The 17,983-nt window shown below is 59.8% G+C and overlaps 1 protein-coding gene across 3 annotated transcripts; it reads right to left on the reverse strand.

Moving 5' to 3' along the window:
- Positions 1–1,785: 1,785 nt before the first annotated feature.
- On the reverse strand, positions 1,786–16,681 carry NGFR (nerve growth factor receptor). 3 transcript variants are annotated; one of them, XM_075036897.1, is made up of 6 exons: positions 16,570–16,681; positions 12,662–12,803; positions 7,812–8,171; positions 5,832–6,075; positions 4,976–5,136; positions 1,786–4,894 (listed from the first exon to the last, which is right to left on the reverse strand). In XM_075036897.1, exons 1-6 carry the CDS (start codon positions 16,612–16,614, stop codon positions 4,593–4,595), a joined length of 1,254 nt encoding a protein of 417 aa, XP_074892998.1. In that variant the 5' UTR covers positions 16,615–16,681; the 3' UTR covers positions 1,786–4,592. The 3 variants fall into 3 exon arrangements, with proteins under 3 accessions (XP_074892998.1, XP_074892999.1, XP_074892997.1); XM_075036898.1 differs by lacking the exon at positions 16,570–16,681 and having other exon boundaries at positions 7,812–7,962; positions 8,152–8,171; positions 12,662–13,686; XM_075036896.1 differs by lacking the exon at positions 16,570–16,681 and having other exon boundaries at positions 12,662–13,686.
- Between the last annotated feature and the right edge of the window lie 1,302 nt (positions 16,682–17,983).

Here is a 17,983-nt window from a genome sequence, read left to right on the forward strand (position 1 = left end):
AGCAAGGGTCTGTCCCTGTGCTCCAGTGTCCACCTCCACCTCCTGCCCCTCCAAGCCAGCCCCCAGCCCGGGGGACCCCCTCCAGAGCTCCTTGCAGCAGATGCAAGATTAAGCAGGGGGCTGCTCTCTCCCTCCCCAGGCACCCATAAAGAAGGGGAAGGAAGTTTTCCAGGGCCTTTTCCCCAGCCCTGCTCACCAGCCGATACAAACATCAGGCTCCTTTCCAGCTCTTATTGTTGTTTTGTTTTGGGTTTTTTTTTTTTCTGCCCCTCCTGCACTAACCATAAATCAGGTTGCTTTCCCCAAGGACCATCTAATGCAGCTGATCCCACACGTGAAGACCACCTTGCAAAGCTCTTTCCCTCCCTCTTCCACCCAGCACGGCTTCAGCCAGGGATGCAGGGAACGACGGTGGGAGACGATGCTCGTTGCCCACCCTGAGTCCTGTCTGCCGGTCCCAGGCTCCCTTCCCCGGCATTGCAGGCAGAAATCCTTTAGCTCACGCTCGCAGCTCGGCTCCGCTCCTCTTCTCCATTCCAGCCCCTTTCCCAGGGGAGGATGGGGATTAAGAGGAAGCAGATTAAACCTAATGGATTGATTGCAATTATTTTCCCTTGTTTATTTGCAGTGCTGTGTGGGAGCCTGAAAAAGGGAAGGGGAATGCTCTTTATGCGTGTGCAGTCCTGGTCCTCATTATGTTTCCTGCTAGAGAGCGACCCGGGCCAGCCAAAAATAAAACCAGCTACATTTGAGCATCCTATTTCAAGCTCTTATAAACTGTGATGTGTAAATACTTCTGTGCGCAAACCCACACGCGATCCTGCGCGAAGCAACTCCAACACCAGCCCCAGCTGCCCTCGCCCACGTGTCCCACGTTCCCTGGGGACACGCACCCTCCTCGGAGCCATCGGAAGCTCTTTGGGGCAAGAGTCAACCTCTTGTTTGGGAAAAGTTTTACCTGCCGCTGTGCCTGGGGGTTTTCTCCCTAATTTGGCTGCCTGAGGGCTGTGTGAGTATTTAGCATCAGAAATGCGCCCTGTATCCCTGTGCCTACCCAGAGCTGAGCCCTCCAAGCCCTTCCTGGGCTTGTTGCAAAAACTTGCCCCCACCTAAATAAATTTCCCTAGGTCTGGGGGTTTTTGTGGAGGGTCTTGGGAGGCTAATCCTGGACTTTGGGGTGCTGAGGGCAGCATTCCTAACAGCACCAGGGTGCAGAAATAGGTACTTCATGCCCAAAGCAGCAAATGCTTCAAAATAAGTGGACTTGAGCCTTTTAACGCTCTTTTACAGCAGCTGAAGTAACTCGGAGGAGTAGGAGGAGGAAGCTACCCTCTTTTTCTAGGGTTTTTCCCCAGCATCAAAGGTCTTTCCCGGAGCGCACTAGCGGGGTGGGAGCACGGTGGGATGCTCGGGATGCTGCCTGGCACCACACTAAGCTGTTGTACAAAACTGGTTAAGTCGCGCGAAGCTCCCAACGCCACGTTCCTGGCTGAGGTCCGAGTCTCCTTCACCGGATAAGATCAGACTCTACATTCCTGCTGTTTATAAGGTTAAAATAGGAGGATGGGGAAGAAAGAAGAAAAAAATAACCCCACCCTTGAAGGCTTTGAGGCCATCTTTCCTATCGTGGGTTCGCAAACCTCAGTTCTTGGGGTGGGGGGGTGGAAAAACCAAGCAGCACGCCAACGTAGTGATGCTCTTTATTGGCATCCGACGGATACACAAGGACAGCTACCCACCCGGCCGGCGCGGCGGCCCACCACCCCCCGTGCATCATCCCCCCCCACCTCATGCTGCTCACACCCCACCCGCAAACCCCCCAAACTCCTTCTACAACGGCTATTTCTTCACCGTAAAACTTCCTAATAAATCAGCACTGGTATTACAGAGGGGCGAGTGGAGAAACACACGTTCTTTGTACAACAGAAACATTAGAAAAGGACACAAAACGTACCGACGAGCACTAACTTTGGCTTGGTTTTCCCTCCCTGTTTTTTCATTTTATTTTCATTTATTTCCTGCAACCAGGGATTTGAGGCGTCCCCCGGCTTCTCTTTGGATGCTGAGTTTGTCTCCGTTTCCTCAGCCCTGAGGAAATCCCTTTACTATGGCAATTGAAACCTGAGACCGTGGCAATATTGTCCTGAAGAAAAGCAGTTTCCAGCTGGCAAGGTATGGCCAGGTTGGCTTGTCAGACCGAATCGGGCAGTTTGTTTTGCTTTTGATCTGGGCACTTTATTCCAGTTGCCCTTAGTTTGTATTTGAGTTGCTTCACCAAAAAAAGGGGCCGATGGAAACAACCTGACGATAACCAACATTTAAATTCATCCAAAAGCATCCCTGCGGATGGCTCGGTCTGGCAGGAGCAGGCGCCCCAGCCGGGGGTTCACAAGCCGGAGTCTCCCGCTCCGAGTAGAGTTGCAAATTTGGGGCAGTTTCCTTGGATTTTAGTGATGGGAGAGGTTCGGGACTCAGATGTGGGACTCGCAGCCCTGTTGGGGCCAAGTGTTTCTAACCAACAGGTTTGGCATGGGCAGCCGGCAGCCAAAGTGTCACAGGGGTTGTTCCTCCGAAGGGATCTTGGCTGTTTTGCTGCGTGAGGGCAGGATGTGTCAAATATCCCGTTCTGGAGATCCAGATTCAGCCTGTGCTGCTTTATCATCCAAAGCACAGGAGGCAAAATTCCCAAAAGCTTTTGAAGGACCTGGGCACTTGAATCCTACTGAGGCAGCCTCCAATCCCTCGGAAAGCGCCGAGCTCTCCCTATCGACACCCAGCAGCTCTGCCGGGAGCAGCCAAATCCTTCCACGTTCCCAAGTTTCTCACGGACCTGCTGCAGCGATTTTTGGGGTGTGCATGTTTCCCTACCCCCCCCCCCCCATTGAGTCTTTAAGGCCAGAAACGAGGTGGGACCGAAGACTTGGGCTGCAAAACGAAAGCTCGCCTTGCGGGCAGAAAGGCTGTGAGGGAGAGCAGAGGGGCTGGGATGGGTGCCGTCACCCCACGTCACACGTAGAAACATCAAGCAGTTAGTAAAACAACACGACGTTATTTACAAGTCTTGCTTATCTCCTTAAGGAGGGGAGGAAAAATCACCTTCTGCCTTCAGGAAAGTTTCTGGCTGAATCCAGAGGCGAAGGGGGGAGTTCGTAGGCGCAGGCGGTGCTGGTGCCAGGCACCAGCTCACCGTACAGCCCTTCTTCTGCAAAAACTTCGGGATGCTCCAGGCAAGCGAGACATCAAAGCCGTAGCTGTGTTGGGGACATCCCCCAGGACCGCGCTGGCTGCTCGGTGGCAGCTCACGGGGGGGAATGGGGTGCTCCCCTGCCCGGCGGCTTCTCTTCAGCATCCCCTATGAGTGAGCTGGGTGCCGGGCAGGGAGCTGATATGCCAAGAAAATGCACTTATAGCTCTGGAGGCGGTGAGTGATGTCCCCTCTCCGGGGCTGGGGTGGGGTCCCAACAGAGAGAGGTGCTGGGGCCACCCAAGGATGCCCCCGGGGAAGCAGTCGGTGCACCGAGGGTGGGCAGCACCCACCGCATGCCCGGACGGAGGCAAAGAGCCCGCAGGGGAGTGGGTAGGGGCATTTCTGAGCCACCCTTCACAGTGCTGGAAGAGAAGGAGCCCTTACAAGCAGGGGGTCAGGACCACCAGCCCCGGCCGGCTCTGCGGGCGAGCAGGGACAGTGCAACGGCAGCAGGGTGGCTTTGCTCCCAGGTGGGTGCAGCGTGGGGGGGAAGGATGAGCAGAGCCCTTTTGTCGTGTCCCCACCGTGGGCAGGCACTTTTTCAGCCCTTTAGACCTTCGGTGTCCTCCCGTGGAGCTCCAGCGTGCCTGGGTGAGCCGGGCGCTGGCAGGGAGGTCACGGCACCCAGTCTTCTGGTCCCCAACGTTCGGGTGGTCCCGGCTGCTCCTCACCGAGACCAAACGCTGGCAGCCCCGTGGAGCGTGCGTGGGGGCTGCGCCCCCCCCAAATTTCACAGTGTAGGTTGGGCTGCTGGAAGCCAAGTCCTTTCCCCCAGCCCACCCCCCCTCTGTGGAGCAGCCCGGCTGTAGGACCAGATTCCCTCCCCAAATCCCGGTACAGCAGCTCCAGTTCTCTCCGTACCCATCGCAGCCCTGCCCTTCGTCTGCGGTTTGGGGAAAGCAGCTGGATTTCAGGGCATTGGAGGGGAGCAGGAGATAGCGGCGGGGTGAGCCAAGGAGGAAGGGCAGGAGGAAGAGGAGAACTGGAGCCCCAAGGAATAAGGAGAAGGGGTTGGAAGGGGAGAGAGGAGAGGGCTCGGAGCGCGGCGCTCATTCCTGCATCTGTCCGTCTGTCCAGCCTCACGGGGCTGTAGAGGATGATCCGGCAGCAGACAGGCTTTGGGCATTGAGCGGGACTGAGCTTACGGGCTGCCAGGGGGAGGCGGTGCTGGGAGGGGGCGATACCGAAAACAGGAGGTCAGTGCATACAGGACTGTAAATTGGGGGGGCCCGGGGAGCCCCCGCTTCCTTCCCACCCTCCCCTCTGGGGCTTTCGGTGCCAGGGAGGGGAGAGGCGAGGGGGTGAAGGGAGAAGGGGACCCCGCGGGGCCGCCCCGGGCCACCCTTCAGACGGGGGAGGTGGCAGTGGACTCGCTGTACAAGCTTTCGGCGATGTCCCCGCGCTGGATCTTGTGCAGGGCGGCCAGCAGGACATCGAGGGTGGCCGTCTCCTTGGAGGACCAGTCGGCCAGGAGAGCCCGGGCGGGCGATTCCTCCCGGGTGAAGGAGTCTATGAGGTCCTCTTTGTAGCCCAGCTCCCCGGCCAGCTGCCTCCACGTCTCCTCCGCGGAGCTTCCCAGCAGCTTCTCCACCTCCTCCTGCTTGCTGGGTGGCAGGTTGGCGTAGAGGTTCCCATCTCCCTTGGGCGCTGGGAAGGACGAAGCGACATTAAGCCCATCCCTGGGGTCCCCTTGCCCACCCTGCAATTCCCCTCCCCGGTTCGCCCTACCTGGTCCTTGGGTGCTCTGGCTGGGTGGCTGCTGGTCGTGCAGGCTCTGGCTGTCCACCGAGATGCCGCTGTCGCTGTGCAGCTTCTCCCCCTCCGGCGAAGGCGTCTGGTTCACCGGGCGGTTGTTGGCCCCTTGCTTGTTCTGTTTGCAGTTGTTCCACCTGCGAGGAGAGGAGCGGGGAGGTGACAGCCGCTGGCGACGTCCCCCGGGTTGGGAGCAGGTCTGTTGTTTTGTCCCGCGTTCTTGGGATCGCTTTTCGCGGGGGGAAAGCGTTTCTCCTACAGCCTCTGGCTCAACCTCTCCAGCGCAGCGGCCGGATCGATTTAAATCAGTGTTTGCAGGTGCCGAGCACCTAAGCTTTGCAAGGGACCAGGGCAGGGCTCCCTTCTGCGGGGATCTGCTGCAAAAATGCAGCTGCACTGCCGGAGCATGCAGGGGTCCTGGGGCTGCCTGTGGGTGTCCCCCCCCCAAAAAAACCCTTGGAGTGCCTGGGGAGCTGCCAGGGCCTGCCCGGGGCCAGGTGTAAACCCAGCACGCCGGGGATGAGCCGCTGAGCGTGATCGGCCGTGACGGCCGCCCACGGCGTGCCAGAACGAGCAGAGGCTGGGTGGGGGGGTTTGCAATGAGGGCTCCCCCACCCTGCACCTCCACCCTGCTGCCATCTCCCTCTTACACCTCTCAACTCCCTGATTTTTCAGGCATTTTTGGAAATTCACCTCCTACCCACCCAGCCTGGACCCCTCTCTCCCTTGTTGGTGACAGCTCTGGCTGTGGGATCTCTGAGGTGGGGGGGCAGCCTGTTTCCCACTACCTAAATCCTCTGCCGTCACCCCAAGGTGCTGCTTGATCCTCTACCTTTTGAAAGCGATGTAGGCCACCAGCCCCACCACCACGGCCGCCAGGATGGAGCAGTAGACGGGGATGAGGTTGTCGGCGGTGCCGCGGCTCACGACGGGCTGCGAGCTGCCCATGATGGTGGTGACGGTGTCTGCCAGGGTGCTGGGCATCACTTCGGTGTTGAAGGGGTCCCTAGTGATGGGCTCGGGGCTGTCGGAGCCCACCAGGGATGGCATCTGTGTTGTCCAGCGAGGGTGGAGGTCTGCCAGGAGGGAGGGGAAAAGAAATGAGAATAATTAGTCACGCAGCCGGCCGTGCCTTGCAACAGGCTGTGGCGGGTGAATTGGGGAAGGGACAACAGTCTCTGCAGGGATCTTCTTCCGAAGGCTGTGGGGCTTGCAGAGGTGCCAGCTCTGCTCCATCCCCTTGTCCCCAGGCTTGTCCTTACAAACCACCTCGTCCCCTGGCCCCAGACAGCACCGGCCTCCCCGGTCCCCGGCACAAGCCGAAGCTGTCCCCTGCCCTGAACGGCTGATGGTGCCTGGTCGTGGCTGGACACGGACATGGCTTTGTCAGCTCTTCTTTCCCAGCACTGGGTTTCCTTGAGTCCTGCAGCTCTTCCCCCGACGTGCAAGCTGCACGCTGAGCCCCGGGCTCCCATCGCTGGTCCCGAAGCAGCCCCAGCTGCCTCCGACCCATTGCCCATCTGCACCAGGACATTTGTAAGGCAACCCAGCTGCCTCCGCAGCTCGCACGGAGCCGGGCTCCTCCTCTGCCAGCAGCATCACAGCCAGGATTTGCCCCTTTCCCGGCCCCTGCCTGCAGCCGTGCACCCCACCAGCCCGGCCCCGTTTGGGAGTGACCCCATTCCCGCCGCACCCAAGCACATCCCGTGGAGCGAATGGATATGTCTTGTCTTGCCCCAGGGAAATGCTCTCACCTGCGGCTGCCCCATCCCTCCCCCGGGTGCCAGCTCCCTCCCAAATTCCCCCTCCCACCCTTCTCCAGGGGCTTATCCCGCACCCACCGGCAGCGAGCCCCGCGGGGCTCTGCCACGTTCGCCGGACCGGCGAGGATGGAGCGGGTGCCACGGCGGGGAGTTGGCATCTTGCCCCGCCGGCCCCCCCCTCCGGACCCCGCTGCCCTTTCGGAGCGACGGTTCGGTGACCGTCACGGTTGTTTCCGGCAGGGTCCCGCTGCCGGCTAACAAAGCTGGCCCTGTGCTCCTTGACTTATGACTCCATTTACTCGACCCTTTCAAGGGAGCTGCGCTGGCTGCCCCCGCGCCGTGAATCAGCGGCGGACAGGACAAAGCTCTTTTTTCTCTCCGGCTGGGCTCGGGACAGGGAATCGCACTGCTACTGCCAAGGAGCAACTGGGGCATCCCCAGCCAAAACAGCCCTGCCGCTCCTTTGGGGGGGCTGCGCACGGCAGCGGCAGGAGGCTGCTGCCGGTGAATGATGCTCTCCCCCTTCCCCTGGGCACCGAACCCTCCCGGACTCTGAGGCTGGCTGTTCCCCGGCTCTTCAGGGTAGTTAATTCCTATCAGAAACCCATCGGCTGCCGAGTTCCCTCCTGATGAAGGCTCGGGTGGCAGCGAGCACAGCATCCAAGACTGGTGAACCTCTCGGCTCCGCTTGCTGTTCCTGGATGCCAAAAGCCACCCGGCAGAGTGCCTGCATCCACAGAAGCGTCCTGCTGGGAGCTCAGCCAAGGAAGCCCCTGGAAAAAGCTGGGCAGACCCTGGGGCCAGGCATTTGCAAGGGAGACGAGGGCTCACGGCAAGTGCTGCCTTGGTAGGAAGCTGCACGCTGCAATGCCCGAGGGCTGGGGGGTCTCAGCTGGACACTGGGATTCTCTCCTCCGAGCCCAGGGACATACCTCTGCCTCCCCATTGCTGTAGCACAAAGGGAAACTGAGGCAGGGAGCGCTACGGGAGTCCCAGCGAACACCACTCTCCCCTCCGCAATGGCTCTCCCCAGAAAAAGGTGACGTTACCTCTGCATTCGGCATCCGAGATGGCCGTGCACTCCTTCACCATCACCTCGTTCTCCTCGCAAGTGGTGCAGGGCAGGCAGGGGTCCACGAAATTGGCTTCGCTGGAGAAGGTGCCCTCGGGACACTCCTCACAGACCGTGTCCTGCGAGTCCTGGCAGGGGAACATGAGGCCGAAGCCCACCTCGCACACCCGGCACTCCTTGCAGCTCCCGCTGGGCTCGTCCTGGTAGTAGCCGTAGGCGCAGCGGCACACGGCGTCGTCCGACTCCACGCAGGGAGCGGACATGCTCTGCAGCCCCACGCACTGCGTGCAGGGCTTGCATGGCTCCGTGGCGCTCACCGTGTCCGAGTAGGTGACGCCTGGCAGGGGAGAGAGGGTGAGGTGAGCAGGGTCCCAGCGTGGCATCCCCAGCCCCTGTGGCCGCTTTGCTGCCCAGCGCTGGTTTTGTCCCGTCACCAAATGGTGCTGGGTTGGGGAGATGGGCTCGCGCAAGGGCTGCTGGCTGGGGCCATCTCCCCTTTCACCATCTTCTCCCTCCTCTGGGCCAGAGGGACAAGGTGTCCCCCCCCTTCCCCAGCCCTTCAACACCACTGAGCATCCCCCAGCGCATGGGCTCCTCTTCCCATTAACAGCTACATCCTTTCTGCAGCAATTCCCAGCTCAGAGGCGATCCAGCCTTTAAGCTCCTGCAGCCTGGGCAAGGGCTGGATGCTGCCCTCAACGTGTCCGTGGTGCCCATGTCCCCAGACAAGCATCCCTGCCACCGAACAGAGCACCATCCCCGTTTTCAACCTCTGGTCAAGTTCTGGTCCCCGTGGGCATCCTACAGCCATCGCTTCTTCCCAGCATCCCAAACGCTTTCTCCTCTGCATCCTGCCCGGGGAGTCCCTCGGGGCATCACCACCTTGTGCCCCCCTCCTCAGCCTCGTGTCCCCGACGCGGGGCGTGATGCGAACAGGAGGTTACAACACTAATTGCTGACTCTCCTCTGACCCCGGGGCTTCTTGCTCTCCGGTTTCATCCTGCAAGACTGACTCTGCTGGGGAAATCAATCTTCCTCCCGCAGCCCGGCAAGCCGCCCCCGTGCCCCCTCCTTCCCCTGCCCGCTCCCAAAGGTGTTTGAAGATATTTTTAGCCCAGGAAGACGGGTAAGCTCCTGTTCTGGAGGGCACAGCTGCTGTCCCTGAGTTGGCTGCCTCCCATCGATCCCCCCCGCAGCCCACGCTGCCGCAACGCCCCGTCTTCCATCATCTGAAACACCGGGGGAAAGTCCAGCCTCCTTGATGGAGAAGGTGTTGGGGACCTCAACCGCAATCCCTCCGCTTGCCCTGCTCCTCAGGAAGGCAATCCAGCCATGAGCTGATCTTTAATTACCTGCCTGTCTCCTGAGGAGGATCGGCAATTCCCACCCTCAGTGGCCTCCATCCTCCCTGGGTGGCTAAGGAGAAACTGAGCCATGGACAGGCTCAGGGCAGAGCTGTTCTCGTGCTTAATTTTTGGCCGTTTTCAAGATAGAGGGGAAGGAAGAGCCCTGAGACCACGGTGATGGGCAGAGTTAGCATCGCCTGCACAAGAAGAGCAGGATGGAGTTGCCATCCCAGCCTCAGTGGCTGCCTTCCCACCGTTCTTCAGCCGCAGCAAACCCTGAACAGCAACAGCCGTGACATTTCTACCCCCCAACATCTCCCTCCACCCCATGCCTGCATTGGGGTGTCTTGGTCCTCTCTCGGGGCCAACCCCGTGCCCTCCCTGGAACTGCAGGACCCCAGGGATGAACCCGCTCCCCTGCTGCTGGTCCTGAGCTGCCACCTCAGCTCTGCCCCGGGGTGGGCAAGCTGCCCCTGCCTTCCTTGCTGCCCAGCGAGCGAGAAGAACCAGAGCAACACCAGGTTGACCGCCGGCATGCACGGCTCCCATTAACCTGGGTTCATCCTTTGCATTATTCTGAATTATTGATAGATACCATTAGAGCGGGGGAAGTGGCCAGGAAAGGCATATGGCTGAGTGGGCACATTTTCAGTGGCAGCAAGGTATCTGAGCTGAGCAATTACAGCTGAGATTCAAACAGGGCCCCCTCCCTCCTGCCCGCAGCAATGGAGGCTGGCGAGGCGGGATAAATAAATCATGAGGCAGCAATCAGAGGTGGCTGGCAAGGGAGGGGGAGAAAGAAAATGATAATAAAAAAAAAAAGCAAGTAGCCATTTGGGCTAATGCAGGGACCGTCTCTTCCAGCCCCTCTGGCCCCCCGGTCCCTGCGGGCTTTGGCAAGGGTGCTGCTTTGTTTGTAGCAAATTTTTGCAAAACAATTTGGCTGGTGAATCGGGAAGACATCCAAGGTGAGAGCTTGGAGGCAGCCCAGGGTGGAGGTGGGGATCTCGGCGGCCCAGGGCCGTGCCCGCATTCCTCCCCACCGGCTCACGCTTGGCAAACAGGGTGCTTTGCCGGGACCGGGGCTGCCTGCACCTGCCCAGCACCCACGGCAGCAGGATCCGGCGTGAGCCCAGGTCCAAAAAGACCCTCTCCCCATCCTGGCAAGGGCCAATGATGGGGTTTGCAGGTCTCCTTCTCTCCCCACCCCAAAATCTTGCTCTGGGCTCAGAGGATGGCTGGGGGAGCGTTTGCCCCCCTGCAGCACCTGCACCCATGAGTCGCCCCATGGTCATGCCCCCCCCCACCCAGCAGCTCCCAGCTGATGAGCTTCTGGGGATTAGTCTATGCTGCCGTTAATGAATGAATGAAAGACTACAGCTGGGGCAGGGCTGGGGGTATAAAGCAGGAAGGTTTGCAGGGGGGTTTGCTCTGGTTGTGGTTTTTCAGCTTGTCTGCTGCTCCCTTTTTTAAGGTGGTGAGGGGGGGCTGGCTTCCCTACTTGGTGCTGCTTCTTACCAGGGCCTGATCCTGCCCTGAGGTGTACATCACACTGCTGTGTAGTTGGGTAAGCGGTACAGTAGATATTCCCAAGCAAGGGGTGGCAGGGCTGGGAGCTGCTGGGATGCAGATGAAGGGCTGTGGGGGAAACTGAGGCACGGAGATGGCAACTGGCAGCTGCTTGGAGGCTGGGAGCACTCAGCCTTGCTGGTCCATCAGCAGCAAAGTTAAGCAGGGCCCAAAATGTTGCTCTGGGGCTTTGCTCTCAGTCTGTGTGGGGTGCTGGGGGGTCTGGGGGCTGCAGCATTTGCTCCTGGCTGCTTTCATCCCAGCAGGGGTGGAGGAAGGGCCCGGACCCTTTTGTCCTGGTACTTTCCAGCTCAGCTCCCTGACCCAACAGAGCTGCTGCCTGATGTTAATCCTCCTGCAAAAACATAAATGTCTGGCCTGGAGCAATGTGGGGCTGGGCAGGAGGAGCTGGGATGCAAACCAGAGCAGCAGCATTTGCATCTGCACCCTGGCTGATACACGGGCTCCCAGCACCCCACCCAGGTCATGGTCCTGGTCTCTCCGTAAGCTCCATGTTCTCCAGGGAGGGTGGAAACTCCCTTCATCCCTCCAGTTCCCCAAAAGAAATTAGGGAGGCAAGCCATTTACCAGCCTAGAAGTGCAGGGGGTTTGGGAAACAGGCTTGTTTGAGCATCTCCAGGAATTCAAAGTGACCCTTTGGATTTACAGCCCTGGGAGCCGGAGCCTTACACCCCGGGCCAGGTTCCCTGTAGGAAGGGCTCATGGGGATGGACGGCACAGTGGATGTCCTGGCACCTTGCAGCAAGATGGGTCTGAGCCTGTCGTAGCCCGAGAGGGAACGAGCCCACCGTGTCCCGCAGGATTATCCAGCACAGCAGCCCTGAGGCTGCAGACGGTGGGATTCAGCCCCTGCAGCCAGGCACTGGGAGGGTAAGCGTTGTTCATCGATTTTGCAGGAACGCGGAGGTATTTTTAGCACTGCCCTGACACTGCTCTGTCCCCTGCTCCGTGCTGGCGCTGCTCTGTTTATACGGCTTCGCCTCCTCTTTGCTCCCCCACAGCCGTGCTCTGTCCCTTCCACCTCTCAAGTCACGTCCCCGGAGCAATCTGGGCTTGGCTGGCACAGTTTTTCCTAGAAATATTTGTCTTTAGGCCTTCAAAGGGTTTGCAGCAGTAAATTTGAAGGACAGATTGCTTATGCCTATCATGGCATTGTTTAAACAGTAATAGTTGGACCACTTCATCTGTAAGCATTTAAGCAGGTCTCCAGCACACATCTCCGACCGACATTTATGAAGCATTTGACATAGGCAATGTGCCTGGAGTTGGCTGGGAGAAAAATGCTCCCCTCTCTCTCGGGGACCTACGTGATTTCTTCTCCTGTCTCAAACTTGCTTTTATTTTGCAGTCTTTACAAGGTTTAAAAAAAAAAAAAAAAAAAAAGGTGGCTTATTGGGAGACATCCCTTTGGCTGGATCAGAGACTGATGTGCAGTCAGTGCTGGGAGGGGAATTTTTCAGGGGCAAACACTGGCCATAAGCCAGTAGCCAGGGAGCCATCGGGAGGGGAACAGTGCTGGAAAGGGGATCTGCAAAGGTGCCTGGTACCAACGGTTCCCAAAACAGGGGGAGATGCTGCATCCATGGCAGGGATTTGCAGGGTAGATGTTTTGGGGAAATGCTGGCAGTAACCCTGGTGTGGGTGCAGAGATGGGTGGCCTGGGAAGGCTGCGTGTGGGGTGGAGCTGATCCGTGCGAGGGATGCTGTTGGGCTGTGCATGGAAAGATTGAAGCAAACAGCCCAAATTGTGCCCAGGCAATCCTTCCAGGAGGCAAAGAGGATACAACATGGGGAGACTCGAGTACCTGCTGATGCTCATGGTCCCCAAAGTCCCCCCCGGACCCCGAACCAGCCCCTTTGCGGTGTTTTGCAGAGGGGAAGGGGTACTCACTGTCCAGGCAGGGCTCGCAGACAGTCTGGTTGACCCCGCAGGGCTGCACCACCCCCTCTCCCAGGTTGCAGGCTTTGCAGCACTCCCCGCTTGTCGTGTACATCTTGGTGAAGCACTTCTCCTTGGAGGCCCAGGTGGGTCCCTGGGAGAGAAAACAGAGCCAGGAGGTGACCCTTGTTACGGGACCCTCCCTGCAAGGGCAGGCGGAGAAATGCATCGCATCCAGGTAGGGTCCCACTCTAGGGGTGGACATCCAATGTTGGGGCTAAAGGGGGCTCATATTAAATAGAGGTCTTGGGAGAAATGACTTTCCTATGCAAAACTTGCTCATCAGGAAAGCCCCTGCTGAGTTCTACAGCTGGAGAGAGGTCAGGAAAGCCCATGTCTCCACAGTCCAGGCTGGTGGGTATTTTGGAGCGCGGGGTATGTGGGCTTTTCCGCAGTTCTTGTCTCTCACCTGAGCAGTCTCCTCTAAGGATGCTTTGCCATCCTGAAGGGCTCAGCCTTTCCCAGCCTGGAGGAAGGCAAAGCACAGCCTACAGGCTGGTGGCGGGGAGACCTGCCTGCCGTGATGGAGGGTTTGGCGAGCTGGGGTGACAGCTCTGCACAGTGCTCTTGCTGCACATGAGGATCAGAAATCAGACCCCACAATGGAAATGAAGACTTTGAAGGGAGCACTGAGACCTTCAGCAACATTACTGTCTAATGGATGTAAGGGTATCTGCTTATAAAACTTGTCATCACATATGGAAGCAATAAATATGCCAGGAGCGGTGGGGTCAGAGCCACCCTGCACCACATGCACTTTTTGCAGCCTGGGGAATGGGGTGCATTTGCAGGATGGCTGCTCCCCAAAACACCTTTTGGCCGGGGCCGTGCGGTGCAGGAAACATCTCTACCTGGGCACGGGACTGCTGAGATGCTTGTGGTGATCTGAGCTCTACCTGGGCTCCTTTTGCTCCCTCTGCTCGCAAGCAGGTACGTTCCAGGGCTGGCCCATCCTTTTGCCATCCAACAAAGCTTAATTTTGGGAGGGGGAGAAAGAAACTCAGCTAACGTTCAGAGGAGCTCTCCCTCCCTGTGCATCTGGATGCCTCGTCAGCCAGTTGGCCGCCTCTTTGCACAATGCGGCGTTATGATGAACTCGCTGTGCATCATCCGGCAGCATCCGGCCCGGCTGAGACAATGGAGCGCCAATTATAGGCATCTGAATGACAAAGTGCTCCAATTACCCTGCTCTTGAAAGCATGTGCTCTCCTCCTTGGCGCTGCTTCGCCAGCCCAGGCTGGCAGCCTGCTCCGGTGCTTGGCCCCAGCTGGGAAGGCAGGAAGGCTTGGGGTGTGTAGGGGCTTCCCAGCACCCCCAAATGCCAACTGGGAAATGGGTTTGGGGGTGAGGATGGGGTTTGCTTTGCAGCGGGCTGGCTGCACGCTTCTCCTGGGGGATAGATCCGGCTGGTGGGGCTTTGCAGCAAACCTGGCTGGAGCTCACCCCGCTGCTCCGTCCTCTGCAGCCCTGACTTGCGGCACGGCTGCCCCGCTTGGGCAGGGGGTTTACCCCCATCCCACCTCCCCGGGGTTGTGGCAGCAGCAGCCGTGAGCGGGGCTGGGGGAGCAGCCGAACGTGCCTGGCTATAAATAGTGCTGGGAAGGCTGGGGCAGCGCAGCTGGGGCCGGCAGCGGCCAGCTCTCCCACGCCGCAGGCAGCTGCGAGCGGCTCCGTGCGCCCGTGGGGATGGGATTCGGCCGTGCCGCTTCCTCCATGTGACACTGGGACCCCCAGCAGTTGACCCCAGGGACTCCCCCTGGCCACATGTCCCCTTGCTGTAGGGCTGCCAGCAGCAGCTGATTCCCCCGTGTCCCCCCCCAGATCCCCTCCTCTGTGCTCCTAAATGCTGTAGAAAATGCAACTTCCAGTCCCAGGTGCTGCACTCCCCCCCCCCCCGCTCTGCCTGCGTTTCCCTTTCAGTTCTGTGTCTCGAGCACCGAAACCCCCATAAAGATTAACACACTTATAAGCGGGGCACATGGTCTGCATTAGCCCACTGAAATGTGCATGTTATTAACACAACTCCTGTTGACAAAGCCACAGGTATTAACACCATAAAGCATTTTGACAGCTGGACCAAGGAGGGGGGGGCACGGACGGAGGGTGCGAGCAACACCTCTGTAAGCTTTTAATTGCTTTCTGAGTCGTGTCGGTGGGGTTTTGTGTCCTAGCAGATGCCGCCGGTTGTGGAGATGGCCTTGGAGGGAGCTACGCGAAGCAGGAGTTCGGCACGGCACCATTAGATCCAGAGCCCTGGCACAGAAAAATCGCTTCGCACCGGAGCAGGGAAGGGAGGGGATGCTACAGCTGGAGATGGGCCCAGCGGCAAGCCTGGATCCGAACCGCCCGCGAGCCTGACAGACGCGCTCTGCCTTTCTTGGCGAAGCACCTTGTCTAGGAACCGCCAAACCCCTGGCTCCGAGCAATTCCCAAACTTTGGGCAGCAGAGAAAGCCACGTCTGAGGTCTGTGGGTCCGGCCAACCCTCGGCACGGCAGGACCGGGAGGGCTCTGCCTCTTCCCATGCGGAGCTACCGGCCAAGCGCCATAGGTAAAGACCAACAAAGACGGGGTACCCAGGGTTTGGGGTGGTCCTGGGGCTGTGGGTGCACATCTGGACCTGTCTGGGTGAGGGCTCAGCGGAGCTGCCAGGCTCCCCCTGGCTCGGCAGGTGTAATTCTGGGGGGCAGATCTAGCCCCGCAGCAGCCGGTACCCTGGGCTGGTGATGGCTGGGCTCAGCCCTGACCCGGGGAGGTGGCTGCGGAGATTCGAGGGGGTACCGAAGCCCCGGCCCCACCGCAGCAGGTGGGGGGCTGCCCCAGGTGGGTAATTCCCTGGGCTGAAATCGTTTGAATCCATATGGCTGGGACAGTTCTTGCTTTTCCTGCCACCCACCCGCCACAGCAAACATCCCCGGGGAGCTTAGCCAGCCCAATCCCATGTCTGGTACCGTGAGCATACGGGGCAAAGAGACCCCCCGGCACAGAGCCGCAAACACCGCTTTCCTCCTCCGTCTCTACACGAAACCGCTAAAGCATCGGCTTTAATATCCTGCCCGAAAGGTGTCCTGCTGCCTAACGAAACCTCTGGGACCCTCGTCAAATCCTCCCCCAACAAAAGTCCTCTTTCTGCCCCAGGTAGGTAGGTCCATCCCCATGTGCCCACCCGGCTGCCCTGCTCCGGGTTATTTCCCTCTCTCCTGGCCCCTTGTGCCCTCAAGTTTTGTCTCGGGCACATGCTAAGGCTGTGCCTGTCCCGGAGGCTCACATTGGGGAGAAGAGGTTCTTCTCTTCTGGGCAGTGGGTTTGGAGCTGGGAAGGTCTAAGGGAGATTTGGGGGCTGCGGGATGGCAGGAGATGAGGGCACTGGGGTGTGGGTGGCTTCTTCCTTCCCCCCCCAATTGACTGAGGGCTCTGTCATCCTTTTTTTCCTGGGTAAAAGGGATGACGGAGCTCGGTGCAATGGGATCAGAGGGGCTGCCCAGGCCAGCCCTGGGGGTCCCCCATCACCCCCCCCCCCCGACCCCCCTCCCTCCTCACCCAGGGGTGCTCTACCCGCCACCCCCGGCTTATCTCCCCCCCCCTCCCCGCTGCCTCCGGGACCCTCCAGCCCCGCACGGCGGCGACCCCCCCTTCTCCTGCCTTCCACCCCCGCCACCTCCCGCTCCGCACCCTCCGGGCTTTCCATCCCGGTACATATGGGACCCTCCATCTCTGCCAACCTGGTACCTCCGGGACCCTCCAAATAATACCCCCCAGGCGATGCCTCCGGGACCCCCCTATCCCACCTCCTCCCGATATCTCCGGTACCCCCGGGGACTCTCCGCATTCCCCCCCCTTCCCCGGGGATGCTGCACTCACCGCCGGGAGCAGGAGCAGCAGCAGCAGCGGCAGAAGCCCGGCCATGGTGCGCTGGGGCGGCGGGACCGGTTCCCGGTTCCCCCCCCACCCCCCCCGCCCCAAAAGCCGGTACGCGGCCGGGCTGCCCTCCCTCTGCCGCCCGCCGCCTCGGCGGCAGCCAGAAAAGGGCTGCAAGTCCCTCCTCCTCTTCTTCCTCCTCCTCCTCCTCCTCCTCTCCGCCCCCGGAGCATCACGGCGAGCGGCCGAGCCAGCACCCTCCTCCGCCGGCACACAAAGCCCGGGTCCCCCCGTGTCCCCCCCCCCCTCCCACGAAGTGCTTTTGGGGTGCGCTCTGCCCCTGCCCAGCCAGTTCTCCAGCCCTTCAATTATTCGCACCCATCCGTCTGTCTCCGTACACCCTCCTTAGCTGTCCATCTGTCCGTCCATCCGTCCATCCACCCATCCGCCCATCCATCCATCTCCATCCCCTCAAACACCCACGTCCGTCCATCTGTCCCTGCACACCTCCTCCACCGGTCCCCGTCCCCAGGACGGTTTTTTTAATAATATTACAACCCCAGTGAGATGCTCCGGGCAGGTCAGTGGCCGTGGCTGGGATTTGGGTGAGCAGACCTCCTCTAGGCTGCATAGGACAAGGAACAGCGTCCCATGGGTGCCTGGATCGGTGACACCCCCAGGACCTGGACCTCAAGGTTGGTCACAGCCAGCTGGGTGACACGGAGAAGCCCCCCCCGCAGCGGGGAGCACACAGGTGATGCTGTGGTGGCCGAAACTGCCTGCCCTTTGTAAATCAACCCTTAGCAGTAAAAAAATCCCGCCCCAAACATATTGGTGTCCTTCAGTTCCTAAAAACCTCCCTGCTCCCCTTGTGCCGCTCTCCTCTGCCCCGGCGTTTCCAACTTTTTGCAGGATGGATGACTCTGCCTGGCCTCCTGCCCAACCCAGACCCCACGGTGATGGGAGTTGGAAATGTCGCAGCCTGTCCCTCAGCCCGCCGAGGTCCCCGCCTTGGTGTGTCAGCACCAGAAATGCTCTTTGTGGGGCTCACTGGAAAAATGAAGTGGTTTTCTGGTGGCGTCGGGTAAGGGAGGGGAGCTGGAAATGGCCCAGACGTGCTGTCGCTGGCCCCCAGGGTGGCTCCTGAGGCCAGGACGGAGGAGAGATGCCTTCTCTCTCCGACTTTATTCACTGCACAGTGGATTTGGCTTTGTGTCCCGCCAACGCCAGGCATTTCCTCACCCCTCCGGGCTCTGTAGGCATTTTTGGGATTCCCCATAGCAACGCTCACGTCCAGCCTTTCCCACCACCGCGGCCATTCGAGCCCCCCAGCTCCCGACGGCCGGGCAGGCTCTTCCCTTGGGTCACATCTTCCCCTCCAGGCAGAAAAGCACCCAGGGCTGAGCGCAATTCAGCT

The sequence above is a fragment of the Buteo buteo genome, chromosome 9, assembly GCF_964188355.1.
Source record: "Buteo buteo chromosome 9, bButBut1.hap1.1, whole genome shotgun sequence".
NCBI classification, from domain to species: Eukaryota; Metazoa; Chordata; class Aves; order Accipitriformes; family Accipitridae; genus Buteo; species Buteo buteo.